Below are 21,873 nucleotides of genomic sequence, written 5' to 3' on the forward strand. Positions count from 1 at the left end.
GGACAGAGAATCGTATTCAGGAGCAGTCAAGGATCCATCTAATTTATTTCAATTATGTGTCAACATTCTAACTACAGAAGTAAACTCCAGGATGTGCCAGAGAGAGTGAAAACCTCCTAACATTATTCCCAAACAGGATTCTAGCCTTGTAACTGAAGCAGGTGCCTACACCTTTTACTTCGTCCGTGATTGTTATTGATGATTCGTCTGATCAGGCTGCTGAGGTATCGGGATGACTAGATTTTCATGGCGGATTTAAGATCTGAGCTGCCGAGGCAACCTAGTACCCCATCCAAGGTTCTTGCCTCCAGATCAGAGGTGTGTCATTTTTTCAAGATTATGAGCCACATACGATGAAAAGCAGGTACTGCACTATCTTATGTCATTTTGACAGAATCCCATAGCACAAAATTCAGGTTTGATGTGTCCTTGTCAAACCAGGTTCACGGTACGCTCGACCTATTGAAAACTCCTTGTGGTCTAGCAGATAGTCCCAGTTGCCTCCTTTGGCGTTATCTCGTCAAAGAAAATTATATGTCAGCTCAGAGGTACTCCCTAGTCCTATAGCTATCGACGCAAGAGTGTTGCTGCCCTCGTTCCAGGTATACCGAGTGATAAGCTAGCTAACTTGCCTTCCACCTTTATGGCATCTGGGCTGCAAAACATCGAGGTAGCTGCCATGTCAGCTGTGCAGGCCTGCTCCTGGCTAGACCACTGGTCAGCAGCAGTGTCTAAATTTGCCGTTTCAGCAAACGGGAAAAACTCAGTTGTAGTAAAACAATTTGAAGAGGCCTGAGAGCTCCCTTTACATCATCACAGTTTCCCTGTTGGTGAACTGTATCTTGAAATGCAAAGATGCAGGTTTGACCAATTTCTCTAAACAGTTGTTGTCCAGAGATATGTACTATCTCCAGACACCAACCAGCCTCCAAGGAAGCCCCCAAATTTTCCTGGAGAGGTCGCTTCTCCTGATGAAGTGAAAGAGGCCGTCATGGCTACTTTTGTTATGGTAGATCCCTAACTTTCCACCAGTTAGTGGATATCTGTGAAGTCATGGGATAGATGGCAGTTTTTAGGGTTGAACCCAAGACGGTAGAGGTTCTCCCTTCAAGGTATCGTGTCCCATTCACGGACTGTCGTCCTCCCCTGACATGGACTCCGACAACCTCAACTCTCTTCGAGAGACTCCCAAAAGACCTGTCTTGGATGCAGTCCAAAGGCACTGTAGAAGAGGTCTCGGACAGATCTCAAGGCTTCTTCAGTAACCTCTTTTTGGTAGAGAAGCTTTCAGAGGGCTGGAGACCTATCATAGACCTCTCCCACGTGAACCAGTTTGTGCTCCAAACAAGGTTCAAGATACTGTTATTTAGGCCATCAGGGAGAAAGACTTCTTGTTGACCATAGACATGAAAAAAATGCTTACTTTCAGATCCCCATTCGTCTCGGGTCCAGACAGTATCTCAGATTTCCATTCAGAGACAAGATCTACCACTTCATGGTGCTGTGCTACGGCCTGTCGACAGCGACTCAAAGTCTTTTCTCGAGTCATGGCCCTGGTCTTAGCTTGGGCTCATGCCATGGGTATCAGCCTGCTGAGGAAATGGGATGACTATTTTCTTGGAGGAGATATCTTGAAGATAACTGCTTCTTGTCAACCAAAAATCTCCAAACTTTTCTTGAGCACTGGATGCATCAAAAAGATCTCAAAGAACACAATTTCCTTTGGGTTGTGTGAAGTTATGCTCAGGGCCTCTAGAGCTCATAATATTCATGGTCTTGCTGCAACCTTAATGTTCTGGAAAAAAACACTCGGTGACTCAAGTCCTAAGTGCAGGTCTTTGGAAGAGAAAACTACCTTCACAGCTAACTCTTAAAAAGACTACTTATAAATCACTTGATACATTTTCTATGAGGCCTATTTTTGCAGCACAGCAAATAATCTAGGCCAAACTATTGCAGGACAGTTAACCTATTGTCACATTGTCAGTTATTATCTGGTAAAGGGTGTGAAAGTCGAATGCATGTTTTCCTCACTCACTTCTTAGTCCATCCCTCTTCTGGTAGTAATTTCATTGAAGGAATCCTTATGGAGGTAGGAATAATCAAACTTTTTGTATGTGACAATGTGTTAATGGGACAACTACATATTTTTCGTACCAGAATACTTACTCGTCGTTAGGTCATTGATTTGTAAGATGAGGCTGACATATCGACCTTGCCTCTTTACAAGATGGTTTTTAATGTAATATTGTTTTGTGGTTTATTGTTAATGAAGGGCTGGATAGTTGCCTGTCTAACGACTGATATTTCCTTCTACGTAAGGAAGACTCCCCCCTATAAATGACTTGGAAGTCTGTATCCACGTAAAAAGAAACTACAAATTTTTAAAAGCTATTTGTATTTTTCCCACCTATACAAACCTGAGTCATTTATCCAAATGTCCCACCTCATCCAACCCTCAAGTCTTGATCATACTGAGAATGGGCCAGCCTCTGGAGCACACTAACTCAGTGTGGAGGTATTGCTGGTAGCCATGCATGGTTGTCAGTTAGGCCCTTTTTTTTTCGGTCTTAGCAAAAAGACTTGAGTAACCCCATATAAATGTCTTGTGTTTGTATAGCTAGGAAATATTTATACTGTTTTAAAAGTTTTTAGTTTTAAGATGAAATATTCAAATTGAGGTGAATGGTTTTATGTAAAAGTGGGAAGAAAATTTATATTTAAAACTAAATATTGTTTAAGGAGGAAATAATTCTCGAGTTACAAATCTAAAAGTTAAAAGTATCATGTGATTTTTATTATTTCAGCTATTAGAACTGTTTGATTCAGAGGATCCTAGAGAGAGAGATTTTTTGAAGACCACTTTACATAGAATATATGGCAAGTTCTTAGGCCTGAGAGCGTTTATTCGAAAACAAATTAACAATATATTTTACAAGTAAGTGTTTTTTTTTCTGGGTTGTAGAAATTTTATGTTCTCATATGACTAATTTGTAAGATTTTCATGACTAATTAGATACTATATTGCAGTTGGTATTTTGAAATGTAATTGTTAGAATTTGTAGAATTTTTCATTTTTACAATATAAGTTCTGTTATTTTGATTGGACATTAAATATGTAGTTATATCAGGTTGATATTTTATTAATTTTTTTTTTATTACAGATTCATATATGAGACTGAGCATCATAATGGTGTAGCAGAATTGTTAGAAATCTTAGGAAGGTAAGAATTTTTGTAGGCAATAGATTTTTTCTTGAAAACGTGTAGGTAAGTATTTTGAAGAAAATTAAATGGTTACATTACACCTTTACTATTTTGTGTTTAAAGTTTTTGAAATAAATCAATTTGACTATTATAGTTTTTAATTAGGAATCATATAGTTGAATAGAATATGCTTATTTAATTATTTGAGCTAATGGTAGCAGTGTACAGTATTGAACTTAATGAGTCTTTAAATGGACAAACTTTGAATGTCATGTAAAAATAAAGGCTACAATATAAGATCAGGTCATAAACATAATGCAAAAAATATTTATTGAAATAAATTCATTGTATAGTCCCCTATTACAAGTCTTGAATAGATCATTCATGCTACCCTCAAGAGTATAAGTTAAAATTGTTGATTTTTTAAACCTTCATCACTATGATGAAAAAATGTACAATCAGTTCAAATTTTTAGAAGGCCTATATCCAGCACCTTAGAGGCTGTTCCAGCAAAACTATATGGTAGAAATGTAAATAATTGATATTCGTTTTCACGAATATTACCCAGAATAAATAAAAATTCAATTGCTCTCCCCATCATCTTTTTCCTTGGGCAGCCTCGGGATTAATGCATCAAAATCCTCTTTTGAGTATTAGTGTAATTTTATATTTTAAATGTCATTCTCTTTTCTATAGTCATATTTAACTAGGACAGGAATGTTCTATCCTATTTCATTGTGAGGAATGTATATCTCTGTCAGAACAAGGTATGGAAACCTATTCCATGTTTTGTAGGTTTGGTATGTTATTTTTCCATTATCTACATATCTAACATCAAAATAGCCATAGCAGACAAAGTAGCTATGGTTCGGGATAATACTATTCATTTAAATTCCATAGTTGATGTCCTTGCTGCTACTTGTGGGTTATAACAAAGATTATCGATATAAATTGTTACAATATTACATAAATCTTTTTTTATTTTTTTGACTCCAAACATTTTCAGGGAGTCTCGATATACTAAGAGTTTTTGTGACATCTTATATTGTTTTTGTAACTGCTGGGATACGTAAAAGGATGGTTTGATTTTTATCCTGGTTAGGTTTTAATAGATTTTGTTCAGGAAGTTTCTATTTGTCTTTGTTGCAAGAAGGGTTTGCTCCATACATTTCTCATATATGGGAATATAAATTTGTGTTTAGATTTTCTTAGGAAAAATAAACTACCTAATTTTGTACAGAAATGCTGACCTTGAATTTCCAAAAATCTTTTTAAGTTGTGGGTGATTTTAATGCTCATCATTAGGAGTAGTTAAATTCCTGTTCTTTTACTAATCTTCATTGGTTGAAAACATTTTACTTTGCTTCACAATCAGGCTGTGAGCACATGAATTGGGGTGTGAGCAAATCACTAGTGAGGCTAATCTTAAATTTGTTAATTTCTTGGACCTAGAATACATTGATTCCTTTGGTTTTATAACAAGAAAGGTTAGCCCAGTAGTTGGGATGTCTGATCATTTGTTTGTTGGTTTTGTTAGGATATAACACTTGGCAGCCTGTCACTAATGTGTCACACTGTAAGATATAAAATCTCAAGATGACGAGAATGGCATTTTGTATGATCTTTTGTATTTGAATTGGTCACTATTTGTTGAAAGGGAGTGAGCGTATTGTTTGTTCTCTTCGTGAAAATTTATTCCCCATAATTGATGGGTGTAATCCCTCTCGAGTGTCAAGATACCAAATCTAGGACAATTTATACAGTTCTGTGCTTATTTGGAGAAACTGGATGCACATTATCTATGGGAAAATAGTAGATTAGATTTGACTTGTAATAACTAATCACAGCAAAGCTGTTGCCTAGAGTTTATGTTTAAACTTGATAGGAATAAAATTTGACCATGAAAGAAGCCCATACTGATACAACCCAGGAACATAAATGGTGATCTACCCTTAAATTTGCACCCCTTTGTGCAGACTAAACAATCCTTCCTTTGAGGAAGGAGAGTGACTCACGACCTCTGGCTTGGAATTTAGGAATATCAGATTTTTGCATTTTTTACAAGAATATATACGTTTCATGTTTTGAATAATTTTTTAATGAATAAAATGTTTTAATTGCTAAAAGGTCCTTTTTTTATTATTATTCGTGCGAGTGCGGCCAGTCTCGTATGCAACCATTTTATGAACTGGGTACTTGTTTATTTGTGAAAAAATCCAGGGAACGCTATTTATTGTAGTATCCCTTATACAGTAATTCAACCATTTTCTGTGATTTCCTGAGGAATAGATAAATAGTTTTCTTATATTCAAACTGGTATTTGTAAATAAGTGTTTGCTACATGTGCTTATTTCTTTGTCTGCTGCTTTTTATATTTAAATTTTTTATGATTGTTTAAAGATGCCAAAAGTGCTATAGATGATACTTAATAGGCTTTAAGTGTAAAATTTGCCCAGAAAAATTTACAGACAATAATTGCTGTATTATGCTAGCCATGTCTTCCTTTGGTACATATAACGTATATTATGTATTGTGTTGGGGGGAGAGATGTATTTGGATTTTAAAGGAAGGGGTGCACCATTTATTAGTAACCCTTAAATGTGATGATTTTTCCTTATGATCTCCAGTGGTGACGAAAAATATTGCTAAAAGCACTTATTTATACATATTCAGAATATTGAAACCCATTTTTTCAAAGCTTGAAATATTTGGAGAAAAATTGCATCCATTTATTTGGAATTTGAATGTTTTGCTATTTCTGAGAAGTCGAGATTTTGAGCAATTACCAGATTGATTTGAAGTTCATTTGTATCTGATGCCATTAGGTGTTTTTTCTTTTAGGAGATTAGTGAATTTTAATGCAATAATCTGAATTTCCTAAATTCTAAGCAGAGGTTGTTAGTTGCACCCTGTAAGAGGATTTTATTATTCAAAGACTATAATCAATTCTTTTTAGCGAAGCAGATTTGCATTGACTCGCAGGGGTGCCCTTTTAGCTCGGAAAAGTTTCCTGATCGCTGATTGGTTGGACAAGATAATTCTAACCAATCAGCGATCAAGAAATTTTTCCGAGCTAAAAGGGCACCACTGCGAGTCGGCGCAAATGCGCCTCATTAAAAAAAATTGAGCATAGTACTGTATGTAAGTAATATATATATATATATATATATATACATATACATATATATATATATATATATATATGTATATGTATATGTTCGGACACGATAAATTCTGGCAAAGATCTCTTTTCAGCGGCCACCACCGAATGGTTTGACTATAATTCGAATGCCTGGTTTGAACTATATGGTAGTACTAATACTTATAATTGTAGTTTTGTCTTTTAGAATGCATTCATTTATGTTAAAATAAGTTTATAGCCATAATTTTTTTTTTCTTGAATAGATATAAATCATTACTCATGATGCAAGTATGATTTTTCTTGTGTGTATCTAATCATTTATATTTTATGTATACTACTGTAATTTTTTTTATCTTTTGACAGTATCATCAATGGGTTTGCCTTGCCACTGAAAGAGGAACACAAAGTGTTTCTTTTGAAGGTTTTGCTTCCTCTTCATAAGGTTAAGTCTCTGAGTGTGTATCATGCTCAATTGGCCTATTGTGTAGTTCAATTTCTCGAGAAGGATCCATCTTTAACGGAACCTGTTATCATAACGCTGCTCAAGCTCTGGCCAAAAGTCCATAGCCCTAAAGAGGTAATTCTCTCTCTCTCTCTCTCTCTCTCTCTCTCTCTCTCTCTCTCTCTCTCTCTCTCTCTCTCTCTCTCTCTCTCTCTCTCTCTCTCATTTTATATTTTTTTTTTAATAATTTAGTAGTAATCATATTGGATCATCATTTATAGTAAGTACTGTATTAGATAATTGAGTATAAGTACATTTGTTATATGTATGTATGTCATATAATATAGTAATTTTTACGGAAAAATTTTTTGCTTTACAGGTAATGTTCCTAAACGAGCTTGAGGAAATACTGGATGTTATTGAGCCAAATGAATTTGTAAAAGTGATGGTCCCGTTATTTCGTCAACTTGCCAAATGTGTCTCCTCACCACATTTCCAGGTATAGATATGATTGCCAAGGAGTCAGGTTGTTGCATTGGTTCCTGTACTAGTTTTTTTTTTATTAGTTTTTTATATTTCCTTGGATTTTGTCTTCAAATCATAAGCTCAACCTTCACTGCCTTGTGAAATAGTAAATTCTCCAACTCTACGACATCCTTTTCCTACACGCACACTTGCTGCTTATACACTCGAGAGGCCTAGATTTAAGCAAGAAAATTGCTGCCAACCAAGAAAGGCTGTAACTGAAGGAACATCTCACACACACACCTTGTCTCTTGCCATTACTTGAAGTTTTTATCAAATGATTGCTCATCTATTGTATAATTTGGTTTTACTTGTTGTCCAGGGGATTAAGGTACTGTTATGTGTAATTGACATGACCAACCTAGATATCTTTGGTGCAACTAATGTTATGTTAGTAGTTTTTGGACCTGCATTTGTTGTATTTGTGGGATTTGTTTATTTTGGAGACTGCTGTTTAGTTCCGCTAGTAAATTTGTCTAAAAGATAGGGATGCTGAATGTAATAAGGAAGGTTATAGGATAGGGGATATAACAGAAGGAAAAGGTAAGATAGTACTAACATCTATGATGTACATACATACATATACCAAGGCCCTTCCCCCAATTTTGGGGGTTAGCTGACATCAACAAAGAAACAAAAACAAAAAGGGGACCTCTACTCTCTACGTTCCCCCCAGCCTAACAAGGGACTCAACCGAGTTCAGCTGGTACTGCTAGGGTGTCACAGCCCACCCTCCCACATTATCCACCACAGATGAAGCTTCATAATGCTGAATCCCCTACTGCTACCACCTCCGCGGTCATCTAAGGCATCGGAGGCAGCAGCAGGGTATTTCATCTCGTATGGATATTGTGGTTACAAGGGTGTCTATGATAGTTGATATTCATTCAAGTTTCACAGTTTGGCTCAGTAGTTACCATTACTTGTAACTGATAAGGTTTTTCTAATCATATACTTTCTGTGTATTAATATTGTTAGCACTGCCTTCAGTTAGCGTCTATTCTGTCTTAAAATTTTCAGGGGTGACACAAGGTCATATGTCAATTACTGTACTTGATGATATTTACATCTGTTACAGAATTGGGTTTCAATACTAAAATAATTTCCAACTCTTCCTGTCATTGTAACCAGACAAATCGAGTCATGTTAAGACTAGCTCTCAGCTTAATTAGGCAAGATTTCATGCTATGTTATCACCTGGCGTTGTGGTTCTTGACCTCTTTCACTTAATTAATTCTTAACTTTCGTATGGCCCTCTATAACTGCACACTCCAATGAAAAAAGGGTAACAAAGGATATGATAAATAAATAAGATGTTGAAGAAGAAAGCACCTTTGATTTATTAATACTAAATTTATTACTAACTTGACAGGAAACTAATTTTCCTAGGAAAAAGTGCAATTAACTTCTACATATAATATAGCTCATCAGTGGGAAGGCTGAAGTAGTTTTTCACTCATTTGAAGAGTTTTATGAAAGAACAGTGGTTCAATTTTATATGAATTCTGATTTCTGACAATACTTTGAAATTATAATAATCTTGTGAAATATATAATTTGTAACAGTGCTGTGTTCCCCATAGCCTAACATGATGAGAGATCCCGAATAAATTATAATACAAACGGATCCTCTTGAATCTAGTGTTGGTCATAGCAGTGCACATCCCAAGTCTGTGACTGTATAGAGTGTAGATAAGGAAATGGGTTATACTATTTTTAAGGGATAGGATTTTATCATCATGACAATACGTCTGTTAAAGCTGTATTTATCAACAGATAGTGAGGCTAGTGGCATCAGATAAAGGTTCACACAATCCATGGTGTGCAAAATTCTCACAAAATTAAATCAATCTTCAGCTAAATCATGCCATGGTGGGAATTCTTTAGCAGCATGTTTAGGCAATAATTAACCCAATACCTCTTTACAGGTGTTGATGTTGGAGCCTCTACTAAATAAATTTGGCAAAGTTTTGGCCTTTTTACAAAGAATTAGAGGCTTAAGGTAGTGTCTTTATTCTTTAAAAGTTATAGATAAAAGCAAAGGCCTAGTGGATGATATTTCTACTAAAAGTCCTAAGGTAAATTCTACCGTTAATGACTGACCATTGGGCTCTTCGGCAATTAAATTTTAGGTGTAGAGGGAAAGATATACCTTTTGAAGTACAAAAGAAAATTGTAATAAAAAACATCTAGGAAATTTTATCTTTAGGGTACAGTCTTCGACTTCCATAGGATAAGGCATTACTGTTATGCAGAGGGGCAGATTATCCTTTATAAGATTTTATTCTAAAATTTCCTGTATCCTTTATTTACGAGTCAAACAGAAGTGTGTTAAAGGTGATGATTAAGAGGAATTAATGGATTCCAGGTTATATCACTTTTCAAACTAGGGAGTTATTAACTGATAAAAATATAGGAAGGAAAATGTTCCTTTATAAAATCTTAAATCTGAGGGTGCGTGAGGGGAATTTCCTTTGTCGCTGGGGAAGTATTTACAGTAATTATTTATCAGTGTTTTCCCAATAGTTTATTTTATGGTAAACCTGTAATGTTATTTAGTTAATTTCTTATGACTTTTACCAATAAACTTGAGTTTCTTTTGTGATGGTAAGCTTATGATTCATGGAAATAAATGGGGTTTTGATACAAGAAAAAATCATATTCCATATCTACCTTTTGATTAAGAATAATTCCCCTTCCTCTCTACGTTTCATGTATTATATTTAATTTAGTGTTTAGTAGGCTGTCACGACATAAAATGAACTTACTTCCTGTGGTTGCTGACAGTTTTCTTGTGTAAGTCTTTGCAACTCAACTTTCTAGGCTGTCTGCTTATGACACGGGCACAGTGTGGAAGGGAAAGAATGGGGTAGAGCTATAAAATATGTTAGTTTTAGTTTTATAATGTTAATATATTCCAAGTTAATAGCTTGCAATTTGAAGGTATAGAAATAATGGATTTTAGTAATAAAAATCTGTTTTGTACGATCAAGCTTTATAGATTATAAAGAAATGTGCTTGAATATATATTGTGATTCCTCAGAATTTTTAGGTATTAAGTTATGGAATATATACTTGTGCATTTGCAGGTTGCAGAGCGAGCTCTCTACTATTGGAATAATGAATACATATTGTCACTAATTAGTGACAATGCCCAAACCATATTACCTATTATGTTTCCAGCACTTTATAAAAACTCCAAATCACATTGGAATAAGTGAGTATAGTTTGTCATAGATTATCCTTCTGAGATGCTTGCATATCTTTAATATAGTTTTGACTGAAATGTTATCCATAGTTTTACAAGTTTTCCTAGGTTTTGTGGTGCATATAGAAGATTTTTTCATTTAAGTAATTATGAATTACAGTCTTATGAATTTGATTACACCAATTTGATTTTTAGAAGCCTTCATATATTTTCTTAATTTCAGAACAATACATGGGTTGATTTACAACGCACTTAAGCTTTTTATGGAAATGAATCAGAAGCTCTTTGATGAATGCACGCAGCAATACAAGGCTGAGAGACAAAAGTAAGTATTTTATGTCAGAGGTGAAACTGGGCTGATAAAGATATTTTAGCATTAGATATTATCTCTTGTTCTATTAATTTTGCAGTACTGTATGGTCACATTTAATGAAGACTTTCAACACAGCACTTCCCCAAAAATTGGTTTTTCATTCATCAAAACACCCATTTTACGGGTCTGAAACTAGATTAAATCAATAAAACTCATTTTGAAAGTAATTGATGAATTGTGTTAAGTATACAGTAAAGTAAAAGTTAGTACAATTCAGTTACCAAGAGAAAACTAGTTACACACTGGTGCTTTTGAGGAGTTTGATGTGTAATGTATGGATACAGTACTGTTGAGAGAGATCATTTTTTTTTTTACATGAAACTCATCTTCTACTGGAAGATTTTACATGAAATACAAGTCAAGGTATGCTATACTTCAGCATTTCCTCTTGATAGGAAATTATATCTTGAAGGGTACATAATGTAATATTTTTATATGCTTAATTTAGGATAATTTATTTCTGCATTATACAGGTATGGTAAGTAATTTTAATAGATAATTCAGGAAGAGGGAGAAAATTTTGTAGAAAGAAAATGCAGAATATAGTAATGTTATATTCTGAGCACGATACTTTGTTGAACACAGGAAACCAAAGATAATAGTAGTCGTACCTTTTTTTTTGCAAGGTTACGATGTGGGGAAGTGGAAATTGAGACCGTTTTGAGGTTTCTTCTTTACCTCTTTACCTCTTTTCTTATTTCCTTTCTCCGGTCCAATCTCTCATACCTTCCAACTACATAGTACTGTACAACTTTTCCCACATTCCCTCGTAGCACCACGGTTCTGCATGGTTTTCCCAGCTCAAGTGCAAGGACATATAAACTCCAATTCAGTATAACATTACCAATTCTAAAGGTACTTTGAGAGTGCCATCAATCTGTGCATGTATGCCCTACGGTCAGGGTCTTTGCAATGTCTCTTCAGCTCTGGCGACAATCGGTTATAAGCCTCCGGTTGTATTTCATTCCGGTTTGCTCTCTTCTATCTTGCTCTCCAAGGTCTTGTAACTTCTACTTCTTAGCGTAGCTAATGGTGTGCGGTTTTCCCCCCAGTTGCAGGTAGGCACTTGATGGCTTTCCAGGGGCCAGGGCCATCTCCTGTCAAATAGCCCAAATATATAACTCCAATCCAATTATTTAGAAGTTTTTGAAAATTTCTAGCTAACTGAAAAATAACAACTCTTGAGCTGAGAATTACAATGTCGTAGGAGAAAACAAAGGAATTTTACCAATTAAATCATCTTAAGATTTCTGGTATAAAAAAAGAAAAGATTCTCATCCATCAAGCTATGAGTCAGTTTGTCTATAAAATCAGGATTGAGGCATATTGAATTTCTTATAGCTCTGCTTATTGTTAAACCTTATCCAAAAGTTTCTTCTTCTTTTAAACAATGAGTGACCAGTCCTTGTGTTTAAGCAAAGGAGGAATTGTTAAGTACACCCCAGTTAGTGTGGATTTTAGGTTAGCCTACCATTTATGTTCCCAAGATTGTACCAAGCAAGGTTTCTTTTATGGCTATCTTATACTAATTATCAGCCAAAACATAACCTCTCTTGAATATTTCAGATTCTTTAATGTTCTAAAAGGCAACAGGCCTCTTTTCTAATAAGCATATGTATGCAATTATCATTGATGTAGACATTATCTGTGATACAGTATTTTAACACCAATGAAGGTTTATTTATGTCTCTTTGTGTTGACAAATATTTAATTCGAAAAAATAGCCTGAAAGGTCATGGACCTGTAAGCTGCAATATCATGGCAAAAATAAAGCATAATGTAAATCATATGATCTTCATATGGACTAAATTTCTCCTAATTTAACAAGTATTCTTATACTTTTGTGTAATTTTTTTTTATTCTGTAATAATGATTCACCTATTGTGATAATTAGATGTCAGTATCTCAAGTTATCCAAGAGGCATTGCAATTGAAAGGCAGTTGGACTTTGTAGATACTGCAAAAGCAAATTGGTTACTTCCTTTTGGGGGGAAAGGTAATGCCATTATTACACTGCATTGCATTGCACTATTGTTTGTGTGCGCTTAATGGCCTCCCAGGGATTAGTGTAGACTTGTTTGGGCACGATTCATAAAATCAATAAAAAATAATGTTACTGTAAGACCTACACACAACTGGGTTGACCTTCGATTTATGGTACTCAGGTGTTCTCTAGTTCTGTAGCCCATGCATTGTATCTTGCTGTTTTCAGAGACTACTGAAGGCTTGGCAAGAGGAAAGGTCTTAAAACTGAGCTTATAAGTGACTTCACATTAGTTACAGCTCTTGGTGGTACCGTATTACTTACAACCATGGTCATAAGTTGATAGATAAACTGTTTACTGCTAATTCAATAGGAAAGTTTCCTCCCCAAAGTCCATCCAGTCACCCTTTTCACTTTTGAATTTGTAATTTTCCTTGAAGCCTTTAGCACTATGCTTAAGATTGAATTTTTTATGTAAATGTTATGTTAAACATCAGAGCTTAAAGTATTTGTATAATCCTTGATGGGAGTTGGACAGTGCACTGAGAGTAATACTAGCTACTCTACCTGTTGTTACGGTTTCACTTTGGCCTTCAGCTGCACTCATTGTTTAGCCTGAAACTATAATTTTGTTCGTACCTTATAAATTTGGCTCTACTTTCCTAGTGCAACTGCAGAATTCTCTCCCCAGTTGTACATCAGTGCTGAAGAACCTCCCTTCATCCAGTTCATGAATCAAAATTACATAATGTAAATATATTTTTCCACATTTCTGATTTTAATTGAAAAATTTCTGTTCATATTAATTTTTTGTTCTTGCGTGTAAATGCAGGGAATGTTACTTATTGCTAACATCTGATTGTATGTCTCATCTTGTATGTAAGGATTTTTATTTACTCATGTTCATTAGTTCATTGAATTTCAAGTTACTGAAACTAATGGTCTTGCTTTATTTTAAAGTGCAAGTACATTCGTATTTCTTTATGTATGTTTTATAAGATTCTTCAAAATTTTTAGTGTTTAGGAACAAATCCATGTTAAGTCCATTTCATAATATGATCTATTTTGGATTAAGCTCACCCAATCATATAATGATGGGTACTTGTAATGCCTACTATTAGCAGTGAACCTTGATGGAAGCATATTAATAGTGGTATTGTTTTCCCAAGATACACTGTGCAATGTACACTGGTGGAAGTATCCCCCAAAAGCATTTTAACTTGATTGGATGAAATATTTTAAGTATACTGCAGTTACATGGAAATTGTGCTACAAATGTTTATTGATTCATTGCTTTGCATTTTATTATTAAAAGCAAAACACAGCTGAAATTTGTTATTAGAATTTCATTGCAAAGTTTAGAGGTGAAAATCTTGCATATATTAGTAGGTATTTACATCCTGGAGCAGTATACTGTAGGCTATGGCTAAGTCTTGCTCTTAGTTTTATTTGCTGTTTTATTTTTGTTGTTACTTTTGAGCTTGTTCTACTGCCTCTCCAACTTCTTCAAAATTTTCGTGCTTCAATTACTATGAGAAGTCTAATAATTATCATAATTAAATTTAAGGAATGTTAATGAGTCCCAATTATACTGGGAGGGCTCTCCTTAAAGATTTGTTCTTTAATGGAAAATAGTGGAGCTAGTTGAAGCTGAGACATTCAAGTTGGAAGGGAACAAGTGAAAAGTTAAAACGCAAAAAGCAAGACTGTTGGGATGTAAGGGATACTGCAAATTAACTTTTTGAATATGTAACTTCCCTGGTAGTTACATATATATATATAGCTTAAATGTCGCGTTTAGACGCGTCACGACAGAAAATTCAAATTCGTGGCGATCGCCGCTATGACAGTAGGTGGTCTTACATGAGCGCCATCACTTGTAGGTTATCAGAACCATTCCCAACATTCTTCAGAAATTCTATGTCGTTGATAGAGTCAACACCTCGGGAATTAGTTTCGTAGATATATTACTTTATTCTACAATTTGGTGAAGTACCTTTTGTCTGATTATTATTAAAAGCTTTCATTGCCTTTCAACTATCGAAGATATTATATAGGATAGTTTTTTGCTGGTCCAACTTGGACAGTTTAATTGAACTTGATTTTCAAGGATAAACAAGTTTTCAAACCCAGTAATGGCTTTTCTGTTGTTAAACTTTGGGTGTTGAGCTAGAATGGCTTTTGAGCTGCTCTTACTTCCCACACTGTAATTAGCAGGGAGCATGTATGTATTTGTTTTCGTTCCTTGTTCGTACATTGAGGGATCAAAGATTTTTCCCCCTACTTTATTAACGAACAACTCTTAAAATTAAAATGGAAGGAAGACTTTTTCTGCATTAAACATTGTGATGTCACTATTTTGTAACGTAACTCTTAGCAGAGCGGAATGTGATTACCTTGAAGGAATTCAGTCCGCCATCGTGATGACATCACAATCCTAGTTACAGTTACGTAATCTGCATAGTATGACTTGCATTATGTGAATTATTTTCTTTTCTTGCAAGAAATTTTTGAAAATATTAGCTCACTAAGCATAAGTATGTTTATAATGTAGGGAAATATATTATTTTCAAGTATATATTTGTCCTATTAGTATATTTCCCTTAGTTAATTTTCGATTTAGAGTTTTTCTCGAGCGTACAGTCATTTTAGGCTCTTAGTATTTCTAAGGGAGATTTCAGATATAAAACGATCGTTTTTGTTTCACAATACTTGTATCGTTATTTAATTTTTCGCTTTTGAGAATACTAATATTATTCATATATCCCATTGTATTTTCATTCTGGCCCTTGGCTAAAGAAGATAATCTCTCGCAACGGGCAGGTCTATTGTGATCTAATGTGAAATAATTTAAAGTGCTAGTGTTCAGTGGCACATATAATGACGCAATGCAGTTAATCTACGATACGTAATACTTTTGACAATCTTATTTTGTTTTCACAATTACTTGTATCGTTATTTTATATTTCGATTTTTAGAATACTAATATTAATCTTATATTCTATTGTATTTTCTTTCTAGCCCTTGACGAAAGAGTATAATCTCTTGCAACGGAAAAGTCTATTAAGATCTAATGTGAAATAATTAAAAGTGTAGTGTTCAATGTCAGTTCAGTGGAGGGTGCGTCCGTTCGTGTCCGTTATAATCCCAGCCTAGGACCTCTTTCATGCTCCCCAACCCCTGGGAGAAGGAATGTTGAAAGGCCAAAGGATATGTCAGACTTTGATCAGCGAATGGACGTCCCCTCGAGCGATCATGTTAACGATGTACAGATCGCTCCCCCTCGCCACAGTAAAGACGAGGTTAAAATGTATGCGTCTTCATCGGATAACGCAAAACCGTGACGTGGTTGGCACCAACCACTACGTTCTAGACTTCTCAAGAGACGTATATCTCCTAATAAACCCTCCTGCAGTGACTGGTGTTCGCCGGAGGTGTTCCTTTCGGATGAAGACGACGTGTCAGCACCGAAACAATTACGTAAGACGCATAGTCTGTTGGATGAAGAAGGTGCTCAGTTTACGTCAGTACACGCTCCTTCCCTTCCCCTAGATTCGGAAAGGTCGCAGGGTCTTTCCCCTGGTAACCACCTGGACGCAGACGCTAATACTGTTGACAATCTCACAACAATCGTTACACGATTCAGATCGCGCACAAGGCGCGCTAGAAGGATCGACAGTTGTCGATACCACTCAGCAATCAGTACATCGTTCAGTTAGCGGACACGGCGCTCATCATGTATCTGATTTGGCTGAATTAAAGAAGTCTATTTTGTCTTTTGTTTGACGCTTACGATTCTCGGGCAGAAAAATTATACCTAAAAGAATCTAAGGACAGCAATAGACCAAGGAAACGGTCTTCCGATAGTATTGGGCAGTGTAGTTCTCCGATACTCAGCAACGCTCCCTCGCAGCAATCAGCTCGCGTTGTGGCAAGCGTTAGGGCAGACACATGCAGCAGTCTGGTCTCTCCCTCACGGCATTCCAGACGCAGACGCGAGTCTGGTCGTATGCTGGACACTAACAGTCAAAATTTGTCCATTCAACAAGATAGTCAAACAGTTTTCTCACCTTCGCGTTCTGCGGGATGCGCGACTACCGCTAATGCGGGACGCATGCTACACGCGGACAGCTCACGGCAATCTGATCAGTGTGAAAGCTCACGGCAACTTGGACACATGCGTCGGCCTGGACATATGCGTCAGCCTGTACATATGCTGGACGCAGGCAGTCAGGTTTTGTCCCCACGTCATGATAGACAAACAGTTGCCTCTTTTGCGCCACTGACCGGACGCGATACTGACGCTCCCTCACGGCTCGCGGCAGACTCCTGGCATTCCGGACGCATGCAGCAGTCTGGAAACTCACGGCAAAGTAGACGTATGCGGCAGTCTGGACATATGCTGGACGCATGCAGTCAGGTTTTGTCCCACGTCACTTTAGACGAACAGTTATCTCTTCTTTGCGATTGACTGGACGCGTTACTAACGCTTCCTCACTGCTCGCGGTAGACTCACGGCATTCGGGACGCATGCATTAGTCTGATACCTCTCATGGAAACATACAACAGTCTCAATCTGGACCCATGATGGACTCATATAGTCGGGACTTGTCCTCGCAACAGGATAGACAAGTTTTTTATCTCTCCTTCTCGATTTTCTGAACACACAACTAACGCTCCCTCGCGTCACACTGTGACATACAACATGCTGGACGCACGCGATCAAGATTTTCCCTCACATGGCTTTACAGATGTTAATGCTTCCTTACAGCATGATGATCTTATGCTGGAAGCGCTGGTACCTGTCTCTCCCTCGAGGCTTACAGTACATAAACGTGATACTTCTTCGCAACTGGACGATATCCTTCACGAGATTTCTTCAGGACAAGATGGATATTTTTTTGGAAGACAATAACTGACAGGATAACGCGATTTTGTCTCCTACTCATTCGAATCATGGAATCGATGTTCCATTAGCCGAATTAGAAAACGAATCTCAGGATTCATTACAGACAGCCGAGTCACGTTGGACATCACCCGGGTAAAAAACGTACTTGTACAATGGACTGACGTCCAGAACAGGTTTTCATTCCATTGTATGTTTTTTACCCGGTTGATGTCCAACGTGACTCCCTGGCTTCACATAAAGGGAGTAAGGATTTTCTTTGTACCTGGACGACTGACCACTCGGAGCAGAATCACAAGTAAAGTGTCTGGAAGCTCTTCAAAGGATAATGCCCTTAACGCAACAGTTAGGCCTGATGGTAACCTGGCCAAATCTTAACTATCACCCTCACAGAATTTCATTTTTCTGAGGATGATAATCGGTTCAGATCGCGCTCAAGGCACTCCGGAAATGTCGCAAGGAATTTCCCCTGGTGGTTACCCGGCTACGGTTGACGATCCCTCGCAGCAATCAGCACACGGTTTAGTTCGCGCACACGGCGTGCTTCAAGTGTCTGGTTTGTATAAAATAGAGAGGTCGATGTCGTCCCTGTTTGATGCTTACGATTCTCAACAGGGATCTGTGGATATTGTCTCAGAGGACGCATAGATATCAAAGAGCTAGTGGCCATTCACCAAGCCCTGATTACTCACTTCTTAAAAGGGGAGAAAAGCATCAGGACAGATCTGCTCAGCAGAAGAAGACAAGTTCTTACTGCAGAACAGACCCTACATCACGAGGTGTGCACCAACCTTTGGATGTTGTGGGGTCAATACTCGATAGACCTCTTCGCCTCACAGATGACATAGAGGTTACCAGGAAGCAGTCGCAGTGGACGCTTTTCTTCTGAACTGGGAAGGTCTAAACGTGTACACTTTTCCTCCATTCAAGATCCTGGACAGAGTCCTGAAAAGATTCAGGGATTCGCCCAACGTCCGCATGACCATGATAGCTCCTTTTTGGCCCATGAGACATTGAGTTGCGGAGATGATGGAGTGGCTGGTAGATACACCCAGATCATTACCAACTATTAGGGTTTTCTAGTCTGAGTGGGACATATTTAGAGTGTGGTACAGGAATAATAGATTTTCTTCTACCAATACCTCCATAGCCAATATAGCAGAGTTTTTCTGTTGTATTTGCGTGCAAAAGAGAAGCTAGCTGTACCTTTCATCAAGGGTTGCCGCAGCATACCAACCTCCGTCTTTTGTAACCGACACATAGCGTGTCAGGTAACAATGATCTCTCAGATCTCATTAGATCTTTTGAGACGACTAAGAGGAAAGACAATCCAACCTCCTCGTGGAACCTGGATATAGTCCTGGCCTTTTTAACCTCAAGTAGGTTTGTACAGTTAGACAAGGCGTCTTGGAAGTATCTTACCAAGAAGACTCTTCCTAATTTCATTGGCTACAGTCAAAAGATTAGGAGAGTTAAAAGCCATCAGCAAGAAGATGGGCTTTAATGAAGACAAATGCAATTTGCTCCCTTCAGCTAGGCTTTCTTTTCAAAGACGAGACAGACTGCCTCTGATGCTCAGTTAAAAAGCCCTCTTTGCCTTTATCAAAGAGTACCCTGGCTTTTTTCATTAAGGATTTAATAAGGAAAGTTCTCCAGGATTGTGAGTAAGAAGTTTTCCCTATCCTTAAGGTAAACCACACTAGGTCAGAGCTGTAGAAATTGTTATGGCTTACAAACACAATAAAATGAAGTCAATTTTGGAGCCTACTTTCAGACGAAGGAAATCAATCTTCACAGACTGCTATCTCAAAGATGTCCAGACCCAGTTTGAGGATTGCTGTTCCCTGGGTCCGTACGTTACCTCCTGCTTCGTAGTTAGAGAAGAGTCTACTGCCTCTTCCCAATAACTTAATATATATACCCTTGCCCTTTTCTCTTGTACTTGTGTTCACAGGTTGTCTGTGAAGTTGTCGCAGCCTTCCGTCAGTCTAGGATGCAAGTCAAGTTAGTTTTAATGTGTTCACAGGTTGTCTGTGAAGGTTGTCGCAACCTTCCGTCAATCTGGGATGCAAATCAAATTAGTTTTAATGTGGAGTAGGTGGTCAGAATCAGTATCCTTGGCTATGCCAGGTTTGCAAGGGTGGTGGTCTAGCCACTTTAAGGGTAGTGGACCTTGTGGCAGCCCCAAGAGACTTTTACGGCCCACGGAGTGGACGCTGAGTCTCTCAAGGAATTCAGGCAAAATGAGGCAGTATTATTTTGAAGCCAGCTTCCTTATCAGGTTGTAACGCCAGAATAAGTATCCTTGGCTATGCCAGGTTTGCAAGGGTGGTGGTCCAGCCACGCTAGAGGTCGAGGACCTTGTGGCAGCCCCAAGAGACTTTTTCAGCCCACGGAGTGGACGCTTGAGTCTATTAAGGAATGCAGGCGAAATGAGGCAGTATTATTGTGAAGCCAGCTTCCTTATCAGGTTAGAACCAGATTGTTAGTACAGTACTACTAATTGAAGTTATTAATAATTATACCAATTTCCAATGGGATGAGGTTTTCAACCCACCACCGATGGTGTCAATCAGCTATATATCTGTAACTACCAGGGAAGTTACATATTTAAAAATGGTATTTTTATTATGAAAGAAACTTTTAAATATACTTACCTGGTAGTTATATATATATAAAGGACCCTCCCTCCCCTCTGAAAACAGAGCCATGGAATTTCTGAAGAATGTTGGGAATGGTTCTGATAACCTACACATGATGGCGCTCATGTATGACCACCTACTGTCATGGCGGCGATCGCCTCGAATTTGAATTTTCTGTCGTGACTCGTCGAAACACGAGATTTAAGCTATATGTATTCAACTACCGGGTAAGTATATTTAAAAATTAATTTTATAATAAAAATACCATTTTTATTACTAATTTAAATTTGTCATACAAGATATATAAATGGTGCCCCTTTTCACTGGTTATGTGAATTGGTGTCAAACTATATTACAATAATCTGGATACTTGAAATACTGTACATTTCTTGACATTTTTATTCAAGTAAATCCAAAAAAAGTATTAATATGTTGTCGCCCTAAGATAGATTTGTCTAGAAAGTAATAGTGTCTTCTGCAGCAATTGAATCTCCCTGTGCATATAAAAAGAACTGTGTGTGTACTTTATTGGCACATGACCTCGTAATCTTATACAGTACTGTATCTATTCATAGTATACAAATGTGGTATAGGTATATAAAACTTTGTTGACTCCAGGTGTAGAATTCCACAATATATTTAAGTATTGTACAGTATTCTATTATATGCTTTTACCCTTGTAGTAATGTAATGTGGCAGACATATAAGGGAAAAACTTGGTTAGGATTAGAGAATACAGTAAAGATGTTATCACAATGGTGATATGTAATTTATGATTTTTTTGTAATTTTTTTCTTATGTTTAATTACATTAGGTGTGGTATGAGTGACGGTAGTTCTTGTAATCCTTATTGTACTAAGCATTTTATCATTATCATCACATTACTAAGTATTTAATCACTGTCATTATAGTATTAAGTATTTTTTTATGACCATCATTGCACTAAGTATTTTATCATTTCTGCAGGGAAAAGGAAAAAATGAGAGAACGGGAAGAAGCTTGGCAACACATAGAAGACCTGGCAGTACAAAACCCTCTGTTTGACAAATTTTCTGCTGAGACTAATAATCTTTGTAATTCTCAATCATCTATGGGTTCACCACAAGATGACAGTGATTCAGATTTTAATCCAGATATTGGTGGGGATGCGGCAGAGGTAAGGTTCATTTCGTAGGTTTTTATTTCTTTTAGTTAATGTTTATTTTGCTCGGATGCCAGTCTTTTATCGGTCGGTCTTTTTTCCCCCCCTAATTTAAAATAATGGGTTTTGTGTGACGAAAAATCGATTTTAAGCAGTAGCAGCATTGAAAGGACGGCCAAGTAGAAATTAGTCGACATGCAACTGTCTAAAAGTGGAAAATATTAGCAAATAGAAAAATTGTAGAAAGAACAAGTAAAAAGGAAGAGGAGGAGGAGTGTATGGTGGAGAAAAAAGTATTGACAAAT

At 36.9% G+C, this 21,873-nt stretch overlaps 1 protein-coding gene across 5 annotated transcripts in view; it reads left to right on the forward strand.

The window, feature by feature from the left end:
* Nucleotides 1-21,873, forward strand: part of LOC137647192 (serine/threonine-protein phosphatase 2A 56 kDa regulatory subunit gamma isoform-like) — an 84,487-nt gene that overhangs the window by 61,308 nt on the left and 1,306 nt on the right. For all 5 annotated transcript variants that reach the window (XM_068380546.1, XM_068380557.1, XM_068380524.1 and 2 more), the window contains exons 6-12: nucleotides 2,808-2,938; nucleotides 3,165-3,224; nucleotides 6,712-6,925; nucleotides 7,170-7,289; nucleotides 10,404-10,531; nucleotides 10,746-10,847; nucleotides 21,394-21,583. In XM_068380546.1, the coding sequence (XP_068236647.1) occupies nucleotides 2,808-2,938; nucleotides 3,165-3,224; nucleotides 6,712-6,925; nucleotides 7,170-7,289; nucleotides 10,404-10,531; nucleotides 10,746-10,847; nucleotides 21,394-21,583 (945 nt within the window). The remainder of the gene's footprint in view (nucleotides 1-2,807; nucleotides 2,939-3,164; nucleotides 3,225-6,711; nucleotides 6,926-7,169; nucleotides 7,290-10,403; nucleotides 10,532-10,745; nucleotides 10,848-21,393; nucleotides 21,584-21,873) is intronic.

Source organism: Palaemon carinicauda, chromosome 1, assembly GCF_036898095.1.
Source record: "Palaemon carinicauda isolate YSFRI2023 chromosome 1, ASM3689809v2, whole genome shotgun sequence".
NCBI classification, from domain to species: Eukaryota; Metazoa; Arthropoda; class Malacostraca; order Decapoda; family Palaemonidae; genus Palaemon; species Palaemon carinicauda.